At 37.5% G+C, this 19,815-nt stretch overlaps 1 protein-coding gene across 11 annotated transcripts in view; it reads left to right on the forward strand.

Moving 5' to 3' along the window:
* The window catches only part of ARNT (aryl hydrocarbon receptor nuclear translocator), a 67,156-nt gene that overhangs the window by 19,774 nt on the left and 27,567 nt on the right, over positions 1-19,815 (forward strand). For 7 of the 11 annotated variants that reach the window (XR_008958722.1, XM_026486722.4, XM_026486724.4 and 4 more), the window contains exons 3-7: positions 5,647-5,691; positions 10,147-10,191; positions 13,261-13,305; positions 15,407-15,620; positions 19,052-19,265. Coding sequence is in view for 10 of the 11 variants with exons in the window: in XM_026486722.4 (XP_026342507.1) it covers positions 5,647-5,691; positions 10,147-10,191; positions 13,261-13,305; positions 15,407-15,620; positions 19,052-19,265 (563 nt within the window). In the remaining variant the exon portion in view is untranslated. The remainder of the gene's footprint in view (positions 1-5,646; positions 5,692-10,146; positions 10,192-13,260; positions 13,306-15,406; positions 15,621-19,051; positions 19,266-19,815) is intronic. The other 4 variants (XM_048220568.2, XM_026486723.4, XM_057310301.1 and 1 more) reach the window with 1 other exon arrangement.

The following is a 19,815-nucleotide window of genomic DNA, read 5'->3' on the forward strand; positions in this document are numbered from 1 at the left end:
GAATAATTATGTAAGAACAAATCCGATAACTTAGGAAAAAACCATAATTTTTAAAAATGCACAGGTTACCAAGATTGAATCATGAATCTTGAATCTAAGAAGTAGAAAATCTTTTTAAACCAATAACATGAATGAAAGTTGAATTAGGAATCAAAAATCTCCCAACACAAAAGAACCCAAGGCACATGGCTTCATTGGCGAACCCCACAAAAATTTAAAAAATAGTAATGACAATCTTTATCAGAATCTTAGAAGTAACGGAATAGGGTGATCACATTCACAGTCATTCCATGAGGCCAGTACTACCCTGATACCAAAGCAGGTCTAAAACAATACAAGAACCTAGAAGTCTACGTTGTCTTTGTATTGCTCCTCCAACTTTCTTTGACATCTATTTGTGTGATGTTTTTCCACCCCCTCACTTTCAATCTGCAGGTGTTTTTGGGTCTAAAATGAGTCTCTTGTAGGCAGCATATAGTTGGGTCTTGTTTTTTTAATCCATTCTGACACCCTGTTTCTTTTTATTGGAGTGTTTAGTCCATTTTCATTCAAAGTAATCATTGATAGATATGTATTTATAACTGTTTTATTACTTGTTCTGTTGTTGTTTCTGGAGATTTTCTCTGATCCTTTCTTGTCTTTTTCACTTTTGGTCTCTCCTTTGCACTCAGGGTCCACTTTAATATTTCTTGCAGGCCTGGTTTAGTGGTCACGAACTCCTTTAGTTTTTGTTTGGGAAATTCTTTATCTCTCCTTCTCTTCTGAATGATAGCCTTGCTGGATAGAGAGTATTCTTGGCTGCAGATTTTCCCCATTCAACACTTTGAATATATCATGCCACTCTTTTGGCTTGCCAAGTTTCTGTTGAGAAATCTCTAGTAGCCTTATGGGTTTTCCCTTGTAAGTTAAGGACCTCTTTTGTCTTGCTGCTTTTAAGATTTTTTTCTTTATTAGTATAGTTTGTGTATTACTCTTTAGAAAAAAAGATTTATTTATTTAGGAGAGAGGGAGTGCCTGCGTGTGGGGGGAGGGGCATAGGGAGAGAATCTTCTCTGATGAGCTCAGAGCCTGATTCAGGGCTCCATCCCATGACCCATAGCCTGAGCTGAAACCAAGAGTCAGACACCCAAGCGACTGAGCCACCCAGGTGCCCCAAGTGAGTAAATAAATCTTAAAAAAGAAAAAAAAAGCCTGGGAGAATGGGTAGTGTTTTGTCTGTTTTTTTGTTGTTAAATTTCTGTTTTTGCTTTCTTTTTAAAAATTGTGTAGCTAAGGGGCACCTGGGTGGCTCAGTTGGTTGAATGTCCAGCTTGATTTCATCTCGGGTCATGATTTCAGGGTCATGAGATGGAGCCCTGCATCGGGCTCCATGCTGGGCCTAGAGCCTGCTTAAGGTTCTGTTTCCCTCTGTCTCCTCCCCCGACTCACACATGCACACTAGTTTTCTCTCTCTCTTTCAAAAAGAAAAATTGTGTAGCTAATATAGCTAATCTTTAAATTTCACCAGCTAATAATAATGCTAGAGTGATCATTGGGTTTAGGTGGTAACATGAGTAACATATTAAGACTTGCTATGTCTCCAAGAGTTTTACACATTTTAACTCATTGAATAAGTAGCTTACTCCAGGTTCTAAGGCCAGTAAGTGGAAGATCTTTGATATTAACCTTGGAAGGTTAGCTTTAGAGTTCACTCTTTTAAACACAGTGTAAATGGTTACGTATAATAGCAAACAATTAGAAGCACTATAAGTATCAAAATTAGAGGATTGGTTGAGTATATTATAGTATATATGAAATGGAATACTGTACAGCTATTGGAGGTGACAAGTATGTATCAGTACAGAAAAAAGTTCACAATATGTTGGGAGGTTATAGTTTATGTAACATACCACTTACTGTGTCAGAAAGAAATATGTGTAATGTGTGCATAGCAAAACTGAAAGGATACTCATCAGATTTCTGGATGATGAGATTATGGGAGACTTGTTTTTATTTTCACATTTTCTGAAATGAATGGGTATTATTGATAATCAGGAAAATATATTAAAAGAATTACTACACATTCTTTTATTTATTTTTAATTTAATTTATTTTTATTTAAATTCAGTTAATTAGCATATAATGTATTATTGGTTTCAGAGATAGTGGTCTGTGATTCATCAGTCTAATATAATACCCAGTGTTCATTACAGGACATGCCCTCCTTAATGTCCATCACCCAGTTACCCCATTCCCCCACCCCTCCAACAGCCCTCTGTTTCCTATGATTAAGAGTCTCTTATGGCTTGTCCCCCTCTCTGATTTTGTCTTATTTTATTTTTTCCTCCCTTCCCCTATGATCCTGTTTTGTTTCTTAAATTCCACATATCAGTGAGATCATATGATAATTGTCTTTCTCTGATTGACTTATTTCGCTTGGCATAATACTGTCTGGTTCCATCCATGTCATTGCAAATGGCAAGATTTCTTTTTTTTTTTTGATGGCTGAATAGTATTCCATTGTATATATATACCACATCTTCGTCTGTTCATCTGTTGATGGACGTCTGGGCTCTTTCCATAGTTTGGCTATTGTGGACATTGCTGCTATAAACATTGGGGTGCAGGTGCCCCTTCAGGTCACTACATTTGTATCTTTGCACCCAGCAATGCAATTGCTGGGTCTTGGGTAGCTCTAGTTTCACCTTTTTGAGGAACCTCCATACTGTTTTCCGGAGTTCACAGCATAAGTTTGCATTCCCACCAACAGTTTAAGAGGGTTCCCCTTTCTCTGCATCATCGCCAACATCTGTCATTTCCTGACTTGTTAATTTTAGCCATTCTGACTGGTGTGAAGTGGTATCTCGTGGTTTTGATTTGTATTTCCCTGATGCTGAGTGATGTTGAGCATTTTTTCGTGTGTCTGTTGGCCATTTGTATGTCTTCTTTGAAGAAATGTCATTCATGTCTTCTGCCCATTTCTTGATTGGATTATTTGTTCTTTGGATGTTAAGTTTGACAAGTTCTTTATAGATTTTGGATCCTAGCTCTTTATCTGATATGTCATTTGCAAATATCTTCTCCCATTCTGTTGGTTGTCTTTTGGTTTTTTGACTGTTTCCTTTGCTGTGCAAAAGCTTTTTATTTTGATGAAGTCCCAATAGTTCATTTTTTGCCTTTGTTTTCCTTGCCTTTGGAGATGTGTCTAGCAAGAAGTTGTTGTGGCCGAGGTCACAGAGGTTGCTGCCTGTGTTCTCCTCTAGGATTTTGATGGATTCCTATCTCACATTTAGGTCTTTCATCCATTTTTAATTCATTTTTGTGTATGGTGTAAGGAATGGTCCAGTTTCATTCTTCTGCATGTGCTTGTCCAATTTTCCCAACACCATTTGCTGAAGAGACTGTCTTTTTTCTTGTGGGTATTCTTTCCTGCTTTGTCAAAGATCAGTTGACCATAGAGTTGAGGGTCCATTTCTGGGTTCTCTATTCTGTTCCATTGATCTGTGTGTCTGTTTTTGTGCCAGTATGATGCTGTCTTGATTACAGCTTTGTAATAGAGCTTGAAGTCCAGAATTGTGATGCTACCAGTTTTGGTTTTCTTTTTCATCATATCTTTGGCTCTGTGGGGTCTTTTCTGGTTCCATACAAATTTTAGGATTATTTGTTCCAGCTCTGTGAAAAAAGTTGGTGGTATTTTGATAGGGATTGTATTGAATGAATAGATTGCTCTAGGTAGCATAGACATTTTTTTTTTTAAGATTTTATTTATTTATTTGACAGAGATAGAGACAGCCAGCGAGAGAGGGAACACAAGCAGGGGGAGTGGGAGAGGAAGAAGCAGGCTCATAGCAGAAGAGCCTGATGTGGGGCTCGATCCCACAACGCCGGGATCACGCCCTAAGCCAAAGGCAGACGCTTAACTGCTGTGCCACCCAGGCGCCCCGGTAGCATAGACATTTTAACAATATTTGTTCTTCCAATCCATGAGCATGGAACGTTTTTCCATTTCTTTGTGTCTTTCTCAATTTCTTTCATGCATGTTCTGTAGTTTTCTGAGTACAGATCCTTTTCCTCTTTGGTTAGGTTTATTCCTAGGTATTTTATGGTTTTGGGTGCAGTTGTAAGTGGGATTAACTCCTTAACTTCTCTTTCTTCTGTCTCATTAATACACATTCTTTTAAATAAAGATTGGAAAATAGAAACAAAGAAAGAATAGCAATAATCCTACTACCCCGTTATCACCTATCAGTTTTTTAGTATAATTTCATTCTTTATATGTAGATCTTTTTAGTAGTTGTAATCTATAATTATATAGTTTTATATAGCCTGGTCTTTTTACCTAACCATATGTAACCTTTTTCTCATATTGTTAAATATTTTTTAAAAACATGATTTTTAAGTTACATAAATGGATGTACTAAGTTCCTATTTTGGGACATTTAAGTTGTTTTGAAGATTTTGCTATTATATGTAGTGCTCAATGAACATCTTTGTACATAAATTTTTTCTCTCTTATTTTCTTTAGGGTAGATTCTTAGAAATGGAGTTATTATGTAGATTTTGACAAGTAGTTAGGGGACTACAGGGGGGAAGAGGAATGAACACTTTCAGTATTAACACTGTGTACTTCATATATAATCCATCTAGAGGCTCATAATGTGAGGTTATGAGGCTAGTAGAGTTGCCAGGTTATGAGGCTAGTAGAGATGCCAAGAGTGATCACCGGGTTAAGGTGGTAACATTTTAGTTTAATAGAGTACAGAGATTAATAGGAGATTGGCCTACCTTGTTACCTATAATCTTCCCTAATCCCTTGAAATGAAAGTCACTGCTGCTTTCATTAAATGTCTCATAGCACATTGCTTGTGCTCCTCACATGGCACCTTCCTATTCTCATTTGTTTTATATTTGTAGAGGATCCCTTGAGGGCAAGTCTCTTGTTTTCCTCTCATCTAGCATTGTCTTGACTGTAGCATATATTACATGTTTATTCAATGTGTGATGTAAAGAAGCATTAATTAATAATCTTCTGAGACCTTAAATTGCTCCATTATGTAACATCACTCTTTTGGAATATGTTTCAGAAATCTAATAACATAGCTTAGACTATAGAATTGAAAAATGGACCTGACTTACTCATATTAATTTTTTATTTTCATTTTTGAGTGGATGCCTATTCCTTTGGTAGAGGTTCTTATTCTCTGATACAAAACTGGCAAAGGTGGACTGCCAACTTAGGAAAATGTAAGGTAGCAGTGGGTGCTCTTTTGATTGCCGAGTTTGGTACAAGGGGGAAGTCACATACCTTCATTTGACTTCTGTCCTCTTGCTCTTTTCCATTTGGGTGGGTGTTCAGATAGCTTGTGGGTTGAGAATTTGTAATTTCTTAGTGTTCTTTTTTTTTTTTTAAAGATTTTATTTATTTATTTGACAAAGAGAGAGACAGCCAGCGAGAGAGGGAACACAAGCAGGGGGAGTGGGAGAGGAAGAAGCAGGCTCCCAGCGGAGGAGCCCGATGCGGGGCTTGATCCCGGAACGCCGGGATCACGCCCTGAGCCGAAGGCAGACGCTTAATGACTGCGCTACCCAGGCGCCCCAAGAATTTGTAATTTCTTAGTGTTCTGTATTGTCAGTGGGCTTATAATATTTATTGTTGGCTTTACCCAGGTTGGATTTTGATGATGATGGAGAAGGGAACAGTAAATTTTTGAGGTAAGATTTTAAATTTTTTTCCTCTAGATTTCTGATATTAAAAATTAGTTCATGATCTTTATATTTCTGACCTGTAATATTTTTGTCCTTAGGCCTAAGGTGAGTGCTTTATCCTAAAACTAAAGTTTTCTATTGTATTATACCTCATAAATTTTTTAAGCATTTTGTTAATGGCTCCAGAGGAAGAAGCTCAGTGAAGAGAGGTCAGAGAATTTCCAAGACCCTCTGTTACAGTTAGTTGCTGTGTGGTTTAAAAACAACAACAACTTATTATTTCTCACAATGCTGTGGATTGGTTGGATGGTTGTTCTGTTTTCTTTGTGGTCTTTTATCCTTGAGGTCAAACTGAGTTTCTTTACATGCTGATGGCTACAATCTGAAGGGCAAGTCCTGGTCTAAGTGCTTATCAAGCCTCTGCTTTGTATTGACATTTGCTGTTGTTCCATTGGCCAAAGCAAATTTTATGTCCATGTCCTGAGTCAGTGTGTTGGGAGGCTAAGGTATAATTCATTGGGGGGGGGGTCATTAATGTATCTTCCATACTTTCTGATACCCGTTGACTTCTACAGAGCAGGAATTGGAATTTGTATCCTTGAATAATGAATCTTCTGGAGCACTGAAAATGGACTTCTTGATATATTGATGGAGGAGTTCTTTCAAAGAAGGGAAATATTTATTTCTGCTAAAGATAAATTATTTGGCTTTGTTTTTAAGTAAGGAAAGCAGTAAGAGTCAAAGAAAGAAAGATAACCTTGACTGCAACCTGCCGTTTTTCCTTTTCAAAGTTGAAAATATTACCTAGGTGGGTCTACTTTGTTGAGTAACAAATATTTAATAAGTAAAGGAGCCCTGTTAAAAAAAAAAGCCATTATTTTATTATGTGATTGTCCAGATTTCATTTGTCTTACTAACTAGATGTTAAAAAATAATATATTTTGTAAGTTTTTAAACAGCGCAAAGTTGTGTGTAGTTCAGGTATGTCTTCTTTCACTTCAGACCCTTCCCCTTAGACAACTACAGTTTCCAGTTTATTGAGTATCCTTCTAGACATATTCAGTACATATGTAAGTGTATTTAAATGTATATGTGTGTACATACATTCATAATGTCCTCAGTTTTTGTTTTTGCAAGGAGAATGTCCATATTGTAAATTCCTTGCCATTGTTTAGTTTTATAATGCTTAAGTTCTGTCAGAGACATCTTTTTTTTTTCATTTTGGTAATTTTTATTTAGGCTTATACTTCTCACTACTAACTAGTTGCTGAACCCTTCCAGATATTCTTGAAAACAACAACCGTAACTTGGCTACCATGAAGAAATAGTTGCAGAACATTGCAGAAAATAATTCTCCAAAAGAGCTCTTGAGACTTCATGAGTATTAATAAATGTGAAGAGGGGATGATATGTCAATTTTGGGGAGAGGATAGACTTTTTTTTTTTAAAAGACTTTATTAATTTGACACAGAGAGAGAGACAGCGAGAGAGGAAACACAAGCAGGGGGAGTGGGAGAGGGAGAAGCAGGCTCCCTGCAGAGCAGGGAGGCTGATGCGGGACTCCATCCCAGGACCCTGGGATCATGACCTGAGCCGAAGGCAGATGCTTAATGACTGAGCCACCCAGGCGCCCCACTAGTAGACTTATTTATACTTCTCAGTTAGTTCTGGCCCTGAGTCATTGTCTTCATTTCCACAAAATTTAGTAGTCACAAACTATATGCAGATCCAGAAAGGTTCATTTGTTCTTTCCCCAACCATAAAAAAAGACTGTCACAATTCATTTTACCTAGTGGGTCATTATGTCTGAGAGAGGCATCACCAAGTTTCTTTATCTTTTTTTTTTTTTTTTTTTTAAACAATTGGAATTTTCCACTCTGGTCAGTGTGTGAAAGTCTTCCTTGCATTGTATCCATAAGTCACTAAATCTCCTTGGTAGATGCTACTTTTGAAAGTTGTAATTTATCATCTGTTTTCATTGATTTGTTCAAATGTCATTTTGTTATATTCTCTAGACACCTATAAAATCCTTTCTAATAATATCAAGGCTTTGAAACTCCAGGTACAATGTCAGAGTTTACTAGTATCCACAGTAGTGCTTCTCAGACTTTACTGTGTATGCAAAGCCACCTGGGGTTTCCTATTAAGGTGAAGATTCTAATTCAGTTGGTCTGGGTTGGCTCAGTTGGTAGAACATGCGTCTTTTGATCTTAGGGTTGTGAGTTCAAGACCCATATTGGGTCTAGAGATTACTTAAAAAAAAAAGTAATTCAGTAGGCCTCGAGTAGGGCCCAGGGTTCTGTGTTCTGATTCATTTTTGGAATCTGCTTCCAGGCACTGACCATACTTTCAGTAGTAAGGATCTAGAAAACTCACTCTTGAGATTCAAAGTTAATATGTAAATGATAGGTCTCTCATTTCAGTTTAGGTTACATGTTTTCACTAGGAATTAGCAGCATCTGATTTAAAACATATTCTGTGTCCTAGGAACAGACCATTTGTACTTGAGCTGGAATTCAGTTACATCTCCATGTTTGTCCATTCTTCTGCTGTCCTGCTATTTTCAAAAACTGAAAATTCTTGGGGTTGGATTAGTTGAGGATTTACAGCCTGTGAAGGAGCAGTATAAATTTTGGCTCTAATTTAATATGCTGGTTTAACTGCAAATTTTGTGAGACTTACCTGTCTCCCAAAAGCACTTTCTTTTTTTTTTTCTTTTCTTTTTTTTTTTTTTTTAAAGATTTTATTTATTTATTTGACAGAGAGAGACAGCCAGCGAGAGAGGGAGCACAAGCAGGGAGAGTGGGAGAGGAAGAAGCAGGCTCCTAGCGGAAGAGCCTGATGTGGGACTCGATCCCAGAACGCTGGGATCACGCCCTGAGCTGAAGTCAGACGCTTAATGACTCTGCCACCCAGGCGCCCCCCAAAAGCACTTTCTGCCCAAAGTTGATAGATCTTTGTTAATATCTTGTGGCAGTGAGAAGAGGAAAATTTAGATCATCCAGAGAGTAGTGTTTTTAAAGTTAGGTTTTCCTCCCTCAACAAATCCTGTAGTTTCTGTATTTAGCAGATATGATTTATTGGCTTATTAAGTAGAAGTTGTTGGGATGAATGGATTGTTTCCTTGATCAGAGAAATAAAGAACATTGTTTATGTCATAATTTACAACTATCTCTGAAAAATTTCTGTGCATGAAAGAAAACAGTGAAAAGATAACGCATATAATGGGAGAAAATATTTGCAAATCATGTATCTGATGAGAAGTTAATACCTATAATATATGAAGAACTACCACAACTCAATAATTAAAACAACAACCTGATTAAAAATTGGCAAATGACTTGAATAGACATTTTTCCAAAGAAGGTATGCAAAAGGCCAACAAGCATATGAAAAGATGTTCAACATCACTAATCATTAGAGAAATGCAAATTGAAACTGCATTGAGATACCACCTCACACCCATGATGATGGCCACCATCAAAGAAACAGAAAATAAGTGTTGGGTAAGGATGTGAAAAAGAGGGAACTCTTGTGCACTGTTGGTTGGAATGTAAATTGTAAATTTAACCCTGTGGAAAACTGTATGGAGATTCCTCAAAAAATTAAAAACAGAATCATCGTATGGTTCAGCAGCCCCACTTCTGGTTCTAAATATCCAAAGTAACTGAAAGCAGGGTCTTAGGTATTTGCACACTCCTGTGCACTGCCCCATTTTCACAATAGCCAAGAGGTGGAAGCAACCCAGATATCCATTGACAGATGAATGCATAAAGAAAATGTGGCATATATGTCCAATGGAATATTGTTCAGCATTAAAAAGGAAGGAAATCCTGGCATATGCTACAACATGGATGAATGTTGAGGACATTATACTAAGTAAAATAAGCCAGTCACAAGAAGACTATATGATCTCACTTATATGAAGTATCTAAAGTAGTCAAAATTAGAGACAGAAAGTACAGTGATGGTTACCAGGAGCTGGGGGTTGGGTGGGGAGCAGGTGGGAAGATGATGGCTAGTGTACATAGAGTTTCAGTTTTGCAAGATTAGAAAGTTCTATAGATATGAATGTGAATATAGTTAGCACTACTGAATTGTACTCTAAAATTGGTTAAGATGGTAAATTTTATGTTTCATGTTTTTTTGTCATAATTAAAACAAAACTATCCCTAACTTCAGAGAGGTGGTGACAGGGCAGTCATCTGTGCCCTCATGAGATCATCATCCTTTTTTGGAGTTTCTGATAAGTAAGGGTAAAGGAGAACATCGGAAACCTGACAAATAACAGTCATGAGTTTCTTAAATTCTTTGGGATGGTATTACTATCTCTATTGCTTTGTGATGCTTTTCCATTGGCTTTTTTTTTTTTTTTCTGTTGAATATTTTAACTCCTTTCTAGTTTTTATTTCAGATGTAACAAGTATAATGCTTTGGGCTAATCTTATTTTTCTTCTTTAGGTGTGATGATGATCAGATGTCTAATGATAAGGAGCGGTTTGCCAGGTAATGTAGTGGAGCATCTTGGGCCATGTTTTGGGACCAGGCAGTTCAAGTGTATTGAGTTTAATTTGATCTCATTAGGAGTTAAATTCTCTGTCCAGTCTTCATCCTACTCTGAAAACTGACAAAATTTAGTATGACAGTTACTGTTTATGTTCAGATAACATGGCTTCAAACTGATGATACAGTTTACGCAGTGTTTTTCTGTATATGATAAGCAGCTATACAGTGTGCTTGCTGGGTGTCCACAGGAACACAGTTAGGATTTCTTGATTGCATTTATTAAATGGGTCCACAAAATATGTACAGATAATAGTTTTCCTTTAAAAATGGCAACAGAAACAATTTTTGTGGAGATGAATTTTGATTGTAACAAATTTATTTAAATTTTGTTAAGATTATGAAAAATACTTTTTTTATTCATAAATCCTTCTCAGCTAAACCATATGAGTTGAGAAGGATTTATGAATAAAAAGCAAAGTATTTGTTTTTAGAAAGTTCATTCTGTATATTTTAAACAGTAAATTAGTTTGTTTTTTAAAAATTCAGTTTGCAGCCACCTCAGCAAAATGAATAATCAAAAATCCAGAGCTTAACTTTATTGTGGATGTTGCTAGTCTGGGGACCATACCTTGAGAAGCACTGATGTAGAAGGCTAAGAAATACCAGTCATAGTAGCTTATAACTATCTGCAGCAGTAAGATGCCATCATGGGCTTTGAATAAGAGATTTTAATAAATAAAATGCACATGGGATTTTTCTCTAGTAGCAATGTACAGGATTGATTAAAGAGAAGCACTATAGTCAGGGAGGTAGATGAGAGGGTGAATAATAAGATAGCTATAGAATCATGAGTGTCTGGGCTAGAGTGGAGGCAATGGCAATAGGAAAGGAGTGAACTTAAGAGATTTTCAAATAATTTACTTATTGAAATAGATACTTATAAATACTTTAGGGTTTAAACCATCTGTAAAATGAGAAGTTAATTATAGATATCTGGGGAATAGGTTTTCAAGCTGCATTGGAAAGTCAAGCCATCATGGGCACCTGGCTGGCTTAGTCAGTAGAGCCTGCAGCTCCTGTTCTTAGGGTCCTGAATTCAAGCCCCACATTAGGTGTAGAGATTGCTTAAATAAAAAAAAAAAAAAAAAAAAAAAAGAATGAAAGTCAAGCCATCAAACAGTACTGGTCATACAGGTTAACAGTCTCTTGATTGAAATTCCAAAAAGCTATGAAGACATGACCTGAATTATTTTAGTCTTCATTTGTCCTACTTATATGAATATTTATACATTCACATATTTTATTCAGAGTTACTTGAGTTGTTAAGGGATTATCGATTTGTAGTAGTAGGAGTAGTAATAGTAGGAATTTCAGATATTTAACTTTCTTTCAAACAACTTATTCCTGTAAGAGATGATTTGTTGTGCCAGTTCACCTCACATATTCTCCTTGGGAATTCAGTAGAAGGTCTGTAAAGCTGAAAATGTATGTATTTTCTCAATTCTTTGAAAAAAGGATTTGTAGTTTGTTAAGGAACCATGATAACCAATGAACATGAAACTTTACTGAATATAAGGCAGTTCTCTATGTTTCTCATCAATATACGTAAATTTCATATTTTTGTTCCTACTACTGTGTTATTTTGAGTCTCTTTTTTCCCTGTTGTGCATTTCATAGAAACTTTCCCACGTATTGCCAGTTATTGTATATGTCACTTTTTTTTTTTTGAGATTTATTTATTTGAGAGAGAGAGAGAGAGAGAACAAATGAGCCAGTGAGCATGGGAGGGAGGGGCTGGGAGAGAGAGAGAGAGAGAGAGAATCCCAAGCAGGCTCCACACCAAGCACAGAGCTGTCGTGGGGCTCCATCTCACCATCCTGAGATCATGACCTGAGCCAAAGGCAGATGCTTAACCAACTGAGCCACTTAACCAACTGAGCCACTCAGGTGCCCCATGTACTTGTCACTTTTAGTAATGAAATAGTGTTTTAGCCTGTTAATATGTCATACGTACTTAGACATTTTATTTGAGGCTTCTTAATCTATATCTGTATTTATATCTATATATATTGTTTTTAATGGAACGGAACTGATTACTGATATACTGGCCTACCAACACCTTGATGTTTCTTCAGTTGCCACCAACCCTTATTATTTTCAGTTTTCCAGAAAAACGTAGTGGTAATCCTTTGTAGCCCCCTCCAGGGGAGGGGGAGTTGGCACTGGGGATCAGCACTGCAAAGAAATGGGAGAGTGAATACATAGAAATTTACTACTTCAGTATCAAATCAATGATAGGGGATGTGCCAGAAACCTAATTCTTCAGTTTTATTTATGTAATTTCTCCAGTGAAACCTGTTTGGTTATTTTGTCTGTGAGTGCATGTGTGTGTGTCTGCATCTTACAGAGAGATTCTATTTGTAATCATTTGTTTGACGTTCTTATCATGATTTACTGATTGATTTTTTCTTTATTATAGAATAACATGTGGGGGCGCCTGGGTGGCTCAGTTGGTTAAGCTACCAACTCTTGATTTGGGCTTAGGATGTGATCGCGGGGTCCTGGAAATGAGCCCCACGTCAGGCTCTGTGCTTAGTGGGGAGTCTGCTCTCCCTCTCCCTCTGCACCTTCCCCCCCCCCAAATAAATAAATCTTAAAAAAATAGCATATTGGATATAATTTTATTTCCAGATTGGGAGCAGTGTGTGAGAATGATATTCCATTGTTTGGTTCTTGTTCAGACTATATATCGTTGATCTCTACAGAGATTGATTGGCAAAATGCTTTCTGTTGTTCAGACTATGTTAATTTATAATGAATGTTGGCCTTGCTTTTGTGTCAGCCTTTGTCCTGTAAGTTTCTTTTTCTTTATCCTAACAAATGGTTTTGTAGAGTTACAGGCAAGGTTCCTGTCCATATTTTAATTTTCCCTTCTCTGCATCTATTTTGTTCTATTTCCTATTTCCTTTCCTTTCCCCTCTACTTCCTTCCATCAATTTATCCATCCATCCTTCTTTTTTTCTTTCTTTTTATTTTAATTTTAGCTTAGTTCATTAATTCTATTTTTAGGTCGGATGATGAGCAGAGCTCTGCGGATAAAGAGAGACTCGCCAGGTAGGAGAACAGTGTCTTTCAGCATGATGAAGCAGATGATGCTGCTTTTTCCTTTTTCTTACTCTGCTCTTTTGTTCCCCTTTCTCTTTGTGTTTTTCCTTATCTGTGGCAAGAGAGGACAAGATTTTTTAGAAGTTTGTGTGTAACAGGAACTTTGGCCTCCCCCATCAGAAAGTGGGTGAGTTGAGGGAACTTTACTAAGGAATTTAAGACATTGCTATTAGTTTTATAGTTTTCTCTTTTCTTCTTTATCTCGGCACTGTTTCACAGAATAAAAGGCTTCAGAAGCAGGGCAGTGGTGCCAGTTGGTGCTTTAGCAGGGGCATACTTTTTATCAAAAGACTAATAAATATATCTGTTTGCAATTGGTTCCCAACATTTAGGCCTTAGCATTTATTCCACAACTCCCTAGAAAGCACACCCTTATTTTCCTGTGTAGACTCACAGGCTAGATTACTGCGTCATAGCAGTACTGGTCTTGCTTTGGTGATTGAATCTTTTGTGGTTTCCCAGAAAAGTTTTAGCAGCCTTGATGTGGCTTTTTAAAAGAGCAGCCTTCTGGACTTCAGTGCCAGAAATCTGTCAGATACTAGGACTTTAAGTTTGCTTTAAATTTGCTTTAAGTTTGAAAGTAGAATGTTATGTTTCTCAGGCAAATTAACAAATGGGGACTTAAGTGGTGAGACCTTTTTGCCATTTGAAAAGGAGACTCTAGAGTTCTCTTTGGAGACTGTTGTCAATAAGGTAGAAATACTAGGATACTAATGGTGTGCCCAAATTTTTTTATTTTCTGGCTTCTGTGATTTGGGACCACTCGGTAGGAGATAGTTCACTGATACCAGTACCTATTTTTACTACTTTCCCCCCTCATCTCATTACCTTTTTTAGCAGGGCCACAAGCTCATTTTGTTGTCATTTCCTGCTAACTCTTTAACTCTTCAGGAAGCTGATCTCGCTTGGTATGGTGGGAAAGCCATTGCATTAATTGGGAATGACTGCTGCCTTTGGGAAAGTCACTTAGTTAACTTCTTAACCTTAGTTTGCTCTTCTCACAAAGAGATTTATGTTAGACCAGTTGTTTTTATTTTTCTTTTTGTTTTGACAAAACTTCTATTCAGATAGGATCCTTAAGTGGTAATGAAAGTAAATAAAAAAGATAAAGCAAGAGCTGCTCAAGGAGAAGCAGAAATGCAGCACATTGTTTGGTTCTCCTTGGGGCATCCCTGTGGAAGACACTGAGGAACTGTGGGGCTTTTCAGAAATCCAAATTATTTTTAACAATGATAAGATTTTGTCTTGATTTTGAGGAAATCAGCATTGGAGATGTGATCCACTTACCCTGTTGAGATCCAAATTGTCTGTTTTCAGGCCTTTTCCTCCCCACTCTACTTTTACTCTCCAATTCATTTTGCTCCAACTGGGGACCCAGAAGGGACCTTTAGTAAATGATATCTTAAAATCTCTTGAGCTCAGTACACTGGCGCCACACCCAGATAGAGAAGGTAGGACCTTGTACATTAGTGAGACAAATAAAACTTCAAAATCTTCCAGTTCTGCCTTCTAGTGTTAAGAGTAAGAGAGAAGCTTAGAACAGGCAACATATTATAGACCAAAGGAATCTATACTATCAATTCTTTTTATCGGCTGTTGGGCAATATACTTCTGTTGGAAAAAACTGGTCATTTTATTTTCAGCCTTAAAAAGTTGAATTAGTTAACATGGAGTCAGCCAAGCCAAGATTATTTGCCTCTCAGGAACTAAAGTAAATGAAATCAACATCTTTTAAGACTATCACTTCTTAAAACGTTTTTTGTTTTGTTTTGTTCTGGGGGAGTGGTAATTTACATAGGATGTGAAGTTTCCAGGACATAGGGAGAACTGCTGGTATCTGCTTATTCTCCGTCTGCCTTGTTGGTTTCTATTCCATGCCTGTTCTGCATGAGAAGGTTGGCAAACCTGACTCTACCTTCTGAGACTTAAGCACTCCTAAATCTAAAAACTACATTTCTTCAGCAGCTCACTCCGTTTTTATATCACTCTTCCCTGCTCCCAAATGGCCAGATGTGACCACCTGGGTGGGGCTTCTCCTCTCTCCATGCAGGGAAAATCATAGTGAAATTGAACGGCGGCGACGGAACAAGATGACAGCCTACATCACAGAACTATCAGACATGGTGCCCACCTGTAGTGCCCTGGCTCGAAAACCAGACAAGCTAACTATCTTACGCATGGCAGTGTCTCACATGAAATCCTTGCGAGGAACTGGGAATACATCCACTGATGGCACCTACAAGCCTTCGTTCCTCACTGATCAGGTCTCTGGGATGTACAACTCTGAGATAGTCTAGAATCTGTTGAAAATTTTTATTTTTTGGAGGGTAGATGACCATAATTCTAACTAGTGCCTTATATTGAGAGTCAGAGCCAAGCTGAGTCTGTAGATTGCTTAAAGTATAAGAATTCAGATGTTAAGGAAAAATTCAGACCATGGGAAAGTAGTTTGAATTCCTGGCTATAATATTCATTAGCACTGGAACAGTGAGAAGTACAGAAGACTTGTGCAAATTATTTAGCAAGCTTATAGGTATTTTAATTTTTTTAAGGGTTTTATCAATTTTGAGAGAGTGTGTGCACACAAGCAGGGGGGAGGGCTGGGGGGAGGAGCAGACTCCCCCCGAGCAGGGACCCGCTCCCCCCACTCAGGGCTCAATTCCAGGACCCTGGGATCATGACCTGAGCTGATGGCAGACACTGAACCAACTGAGCCACCCAGGTGCCCCAAGCTTATATGTATTTTAAACTTCACTCATGAATGTAGCCTAAAAGGTGAAACAAGAGTAGAATTGTAGGAAGAAGAAATGACTGTGTCCATGGAACCAGTTTTTTCCCTTGGCTTTAGGGTTATAGAAGATGGAAGAAATCTATTTTTCATTCCTGAAGTAGCTTTCGGTTTTGGTGATAAAAGGAGTCTAACAGGGCAATTATCATTCCTTAGAGATGTGCTCTGTTACATGTAGTGAGAAGAATAGGGAAGGCGGAAACATTTCTGGCCTCTCAGGGACTTAGTCTGAATATGAATATGTGAGTGAGTGGAAGTCAGTCTGAATATGAATTTTTGAGTGGGTGGATACACACATAAGTGAAAAATAAGAGGAAAATACATACATAGAAGAAATACCTTTTTAAAATGATTGATTGATTTTAGGGAGAGACAGAATGTGAGCAGGGGGAAGGGCAGAAGGAGAAAGAGAATCTCAAGTAGACTCCCCACTGAGCGTGGAGCCCACTGCGGAGCTGGATCCCCTGACCCATGAGACCATGATCTGAGCCGAAACCAAGAGTCGGACACTCAACTGACTGAGCCACCCAGGCACCCTGAGAAATAACCTTTCTTCAAAACTTATTAATAATTTATATGGGACTAGATAAATATATAGTGGAGGGATGGTTAAAGTGAATAGAATGACCAGGTTTGAATGGGGATGGTTAGCAAAAACTTCTAAGAGTAAGAAAGGCATATTCTGTTTTGATTATTAAAAATAACACAGGGTTGGACACCTGGATGGCTCAGTTGGTTAAGCGTCTACCTTCGGCTCAGGTCATGATCCGGGAGTCCTGGGATCAGTCCCGCATCAGGCTCCCTGCTCGGTGGGGAGTCTGCTTCTCCCTCTATCCTTCCCTCCTGCTTGTGATCTCTCTCTCTGTCTCTCTCTCTCAAATAAATAAAATCTTAAAAAAAATAACACATGGTTATTGCAGAAAATTCTGGAAGATGCAGGAAAGAAAAAATTGACCTATAATGTCACCCTTTTATTTGAAGAATTAGAAGGAAGGAATGTGGTTTGGAAGAAAGCAATAAGAATAATTTTCCAAATAGGAGTGTCTATATGAAAACACACATAGCATGGATTATATATATATATGTACTTTGAAATAGTTAGTTTGTTCTAACAATATACATAGAGATACTGATTGAACAGACTCCAGTTTATATAGTCACTAGTGGAAAGAGACATGTAAATAAATCACAATATAAACACACAATTAGTTCTATCATAGAGGTACGATATTAAAGTCCTGTAGAAGTATAAACATGGAAAAGGAAAGGTAAGGGATTAGTGTCATAAGTACTGCGAATAATTTGAGCAAATGCCTATTGAGAATGATTGGATTATTCAAGGCAAATGAAATAGTTTAGCAAGCCTTGGGAGATGATAATAGGGAGTAGGCTGGGACCTGATCATGGAATATTTAGGTGTTACGTTACAGAATTTAGGTATTAATTTTTAGGCAATAGGGAGCCATCAGAAATGTATCAGTCAATGGGGTGCCTGGGTGGCTCAGTCAGTTAAGTGTCTGACTCTTGATTTTGGCTCAGGTCATGGTCTCAGAATCATGAGATTGAGCCCCGAGTTTGCTCTGTGCTGGGCGTGGAGCCTACTTGGGATTCTCCTTCTCTTTCTGCCCCTCTCTCATCACTCTCCCCCAAAAATGTATTAGTCAATGTAGAGCATTTTAAGGCTGGATTTGAGAGAATGAACGCAGAGAGACCGTTTCCTTAGTCTTGGCATAAGATGACTAGGACAATGATGTAGTATTGGAAATAGAATTGATAAAACAGTTATAACTAGAGCATGAGAGAGAGTAATTAGATTTTGATCTTATAGCCTGAGAGGAAGGTGATACTGTTAATCAAGAAAGGAAATGCTAGAAGAGCACAGAGGATTGTTCTTTGGAGGGGGAAATGTGACTGCTTTTGAGATGTTGAAATTGAGTTGCTGGTAGAATATCTAAGTTGAAAATGTTTAACAGTTATTTGGTTGGAATTTAGGTCTACTTAAAGCTAAAGAAGAAAAAATTTAGGTGAGTCTGGAGATGTAGACTTGGGCATCATTTCATAGCAGAGAGGAGTAGATATAATTTTGCAGGGAGAGAGTATGGTATAAATAGAGAAGAGAACTTTAGAACCTTGGAAATATCTATACTTAAGACTTGAACAAAGGGAAGGGTGCCTGAAGCAGAGAAGGGACATTTAGAAAGGCAGCAAAAGTTGGAGGATGGTGTCGTAGAAGCTAGAGGAAAATAAAAGGATGGAATGGACAACATTACTAGATTCTGGATAGAGATTGAGTAACATGATAAAGACCCAGGAAAGGGGACTTGAATTGGCAGTCAGGAGAACATTGCTAAACCTGCTGCAAACAACATGAATGGTTTAGAGTGACAACTGTAGTGGGATTGAGAAATAAATGAAAGGTAAGAGAATAGAACCAGTGAATATAACATTACTCTTAATATAAACCTGGCACTGAAAAAGAGATGAGTTGGGCAAAATTGAGGAAAGATTTGTATAGAATTGAGAAAACTTGATCATATTTATAGATCTGAGGGGAAAGAGAGTGAAAATGGGAGTGTTTGTAGAGCAAGATCCGAAAAAGAGACCAGGGGGGTGAGATCAAGGACTAAATTATTGTTAGTGGGAAACTTTTTTTATTCTCCATCTTGAGTCCTGAGATAGAGAGGAGGAGGTGAATAGTGACATAGAGAGATTGAGGAAATATCTATTAGAAAAAGCTGTCGTGAAGGCAATTACATTTAGAGTGCAAAGCTAGGTCTGTGGATCAGGCAGGAGCCAACAATTGCTTATGGAGAGGTGCATAAGGCCTTAAATGTCTTCCTTCCTTCCATGAATAATACTTGGCTTTTAAGAGTTCAGTATTAACTTTTATTTCTCTTCTTTGGGCAGGAACTCAAACATTTGATCTTGGAGGCAGCAGATGGCTTTCTGTTTATTGTCTCATGTGAAACAGGCCGGGTGGTTTATGTCTCTGACTCAGTGACCCCAGTTTTGAACCAGCCACAGTCTGAATGGTTTGGTAGCACACTCTATGATCAGGTGCATCCAGATGACGTGGACAAACTTCGTGAACAGCTTTCCACCTCCGAAAATGCCCTGACAGGTATGAATTATGTGGATTGAAAAGAAATGGGAAGTCCTTTCTTTTTTTCCTGAAACAGAAGAGGTGTTTTAGCTCTTCAGTTTGTTCAGTGAATCTAGCTAGCAGGGCTTCTAGAAATTTTCTCCCATAATGAATATAATAATTTTTTTCTATCCACACGCAGGTAATATAATTTGTAGCTTATCCTTAGAAAATGTTTCTTTAGTGACAGTGCACATATAAAAGTTTATTACTGTAAATAAAACAGTGAAAACCAAATCTACAATGAACTGTTTTTTCCATTCTAAAAGAATTAAATTATCCATTTTTCTGTCTCATTTGAGACAAATCTCATAATTTTTTTTGGTATTTTTTCTACCTGTTTGCGCATATCTTTAGCTTTATACTGGGTTCTATGTTAATAGATTTTATTTTAGAGGGGAATGGTTATCAGTATATAAGTTGTTACTGTTGTTTTTTTATATCTGTACTATTTTTTGGTCTTATTTTTATTTTTGTTTCTTCCCCCTATTTTAAATCTGTTCAGTCCTTTTGCCAGAGTTTGGCTATA

The sequence above is a fragment of the Ursus arctos genome, unplaced genomic scaffold, assembly GCF_023065955.2.
Source record: "Ursus arctos isolate Adak ecotype North America unplaced genomic scaffold, UrsArc2.0 scaffold_12, whole genome shotgun sequence".
In the NCBI taxonomy this organism is placed as follows: Eukaryota; Metazoa; Chordata; class Mammalia; order Carnivora; family Ursidae; genus Ursus; species Ursus arctos.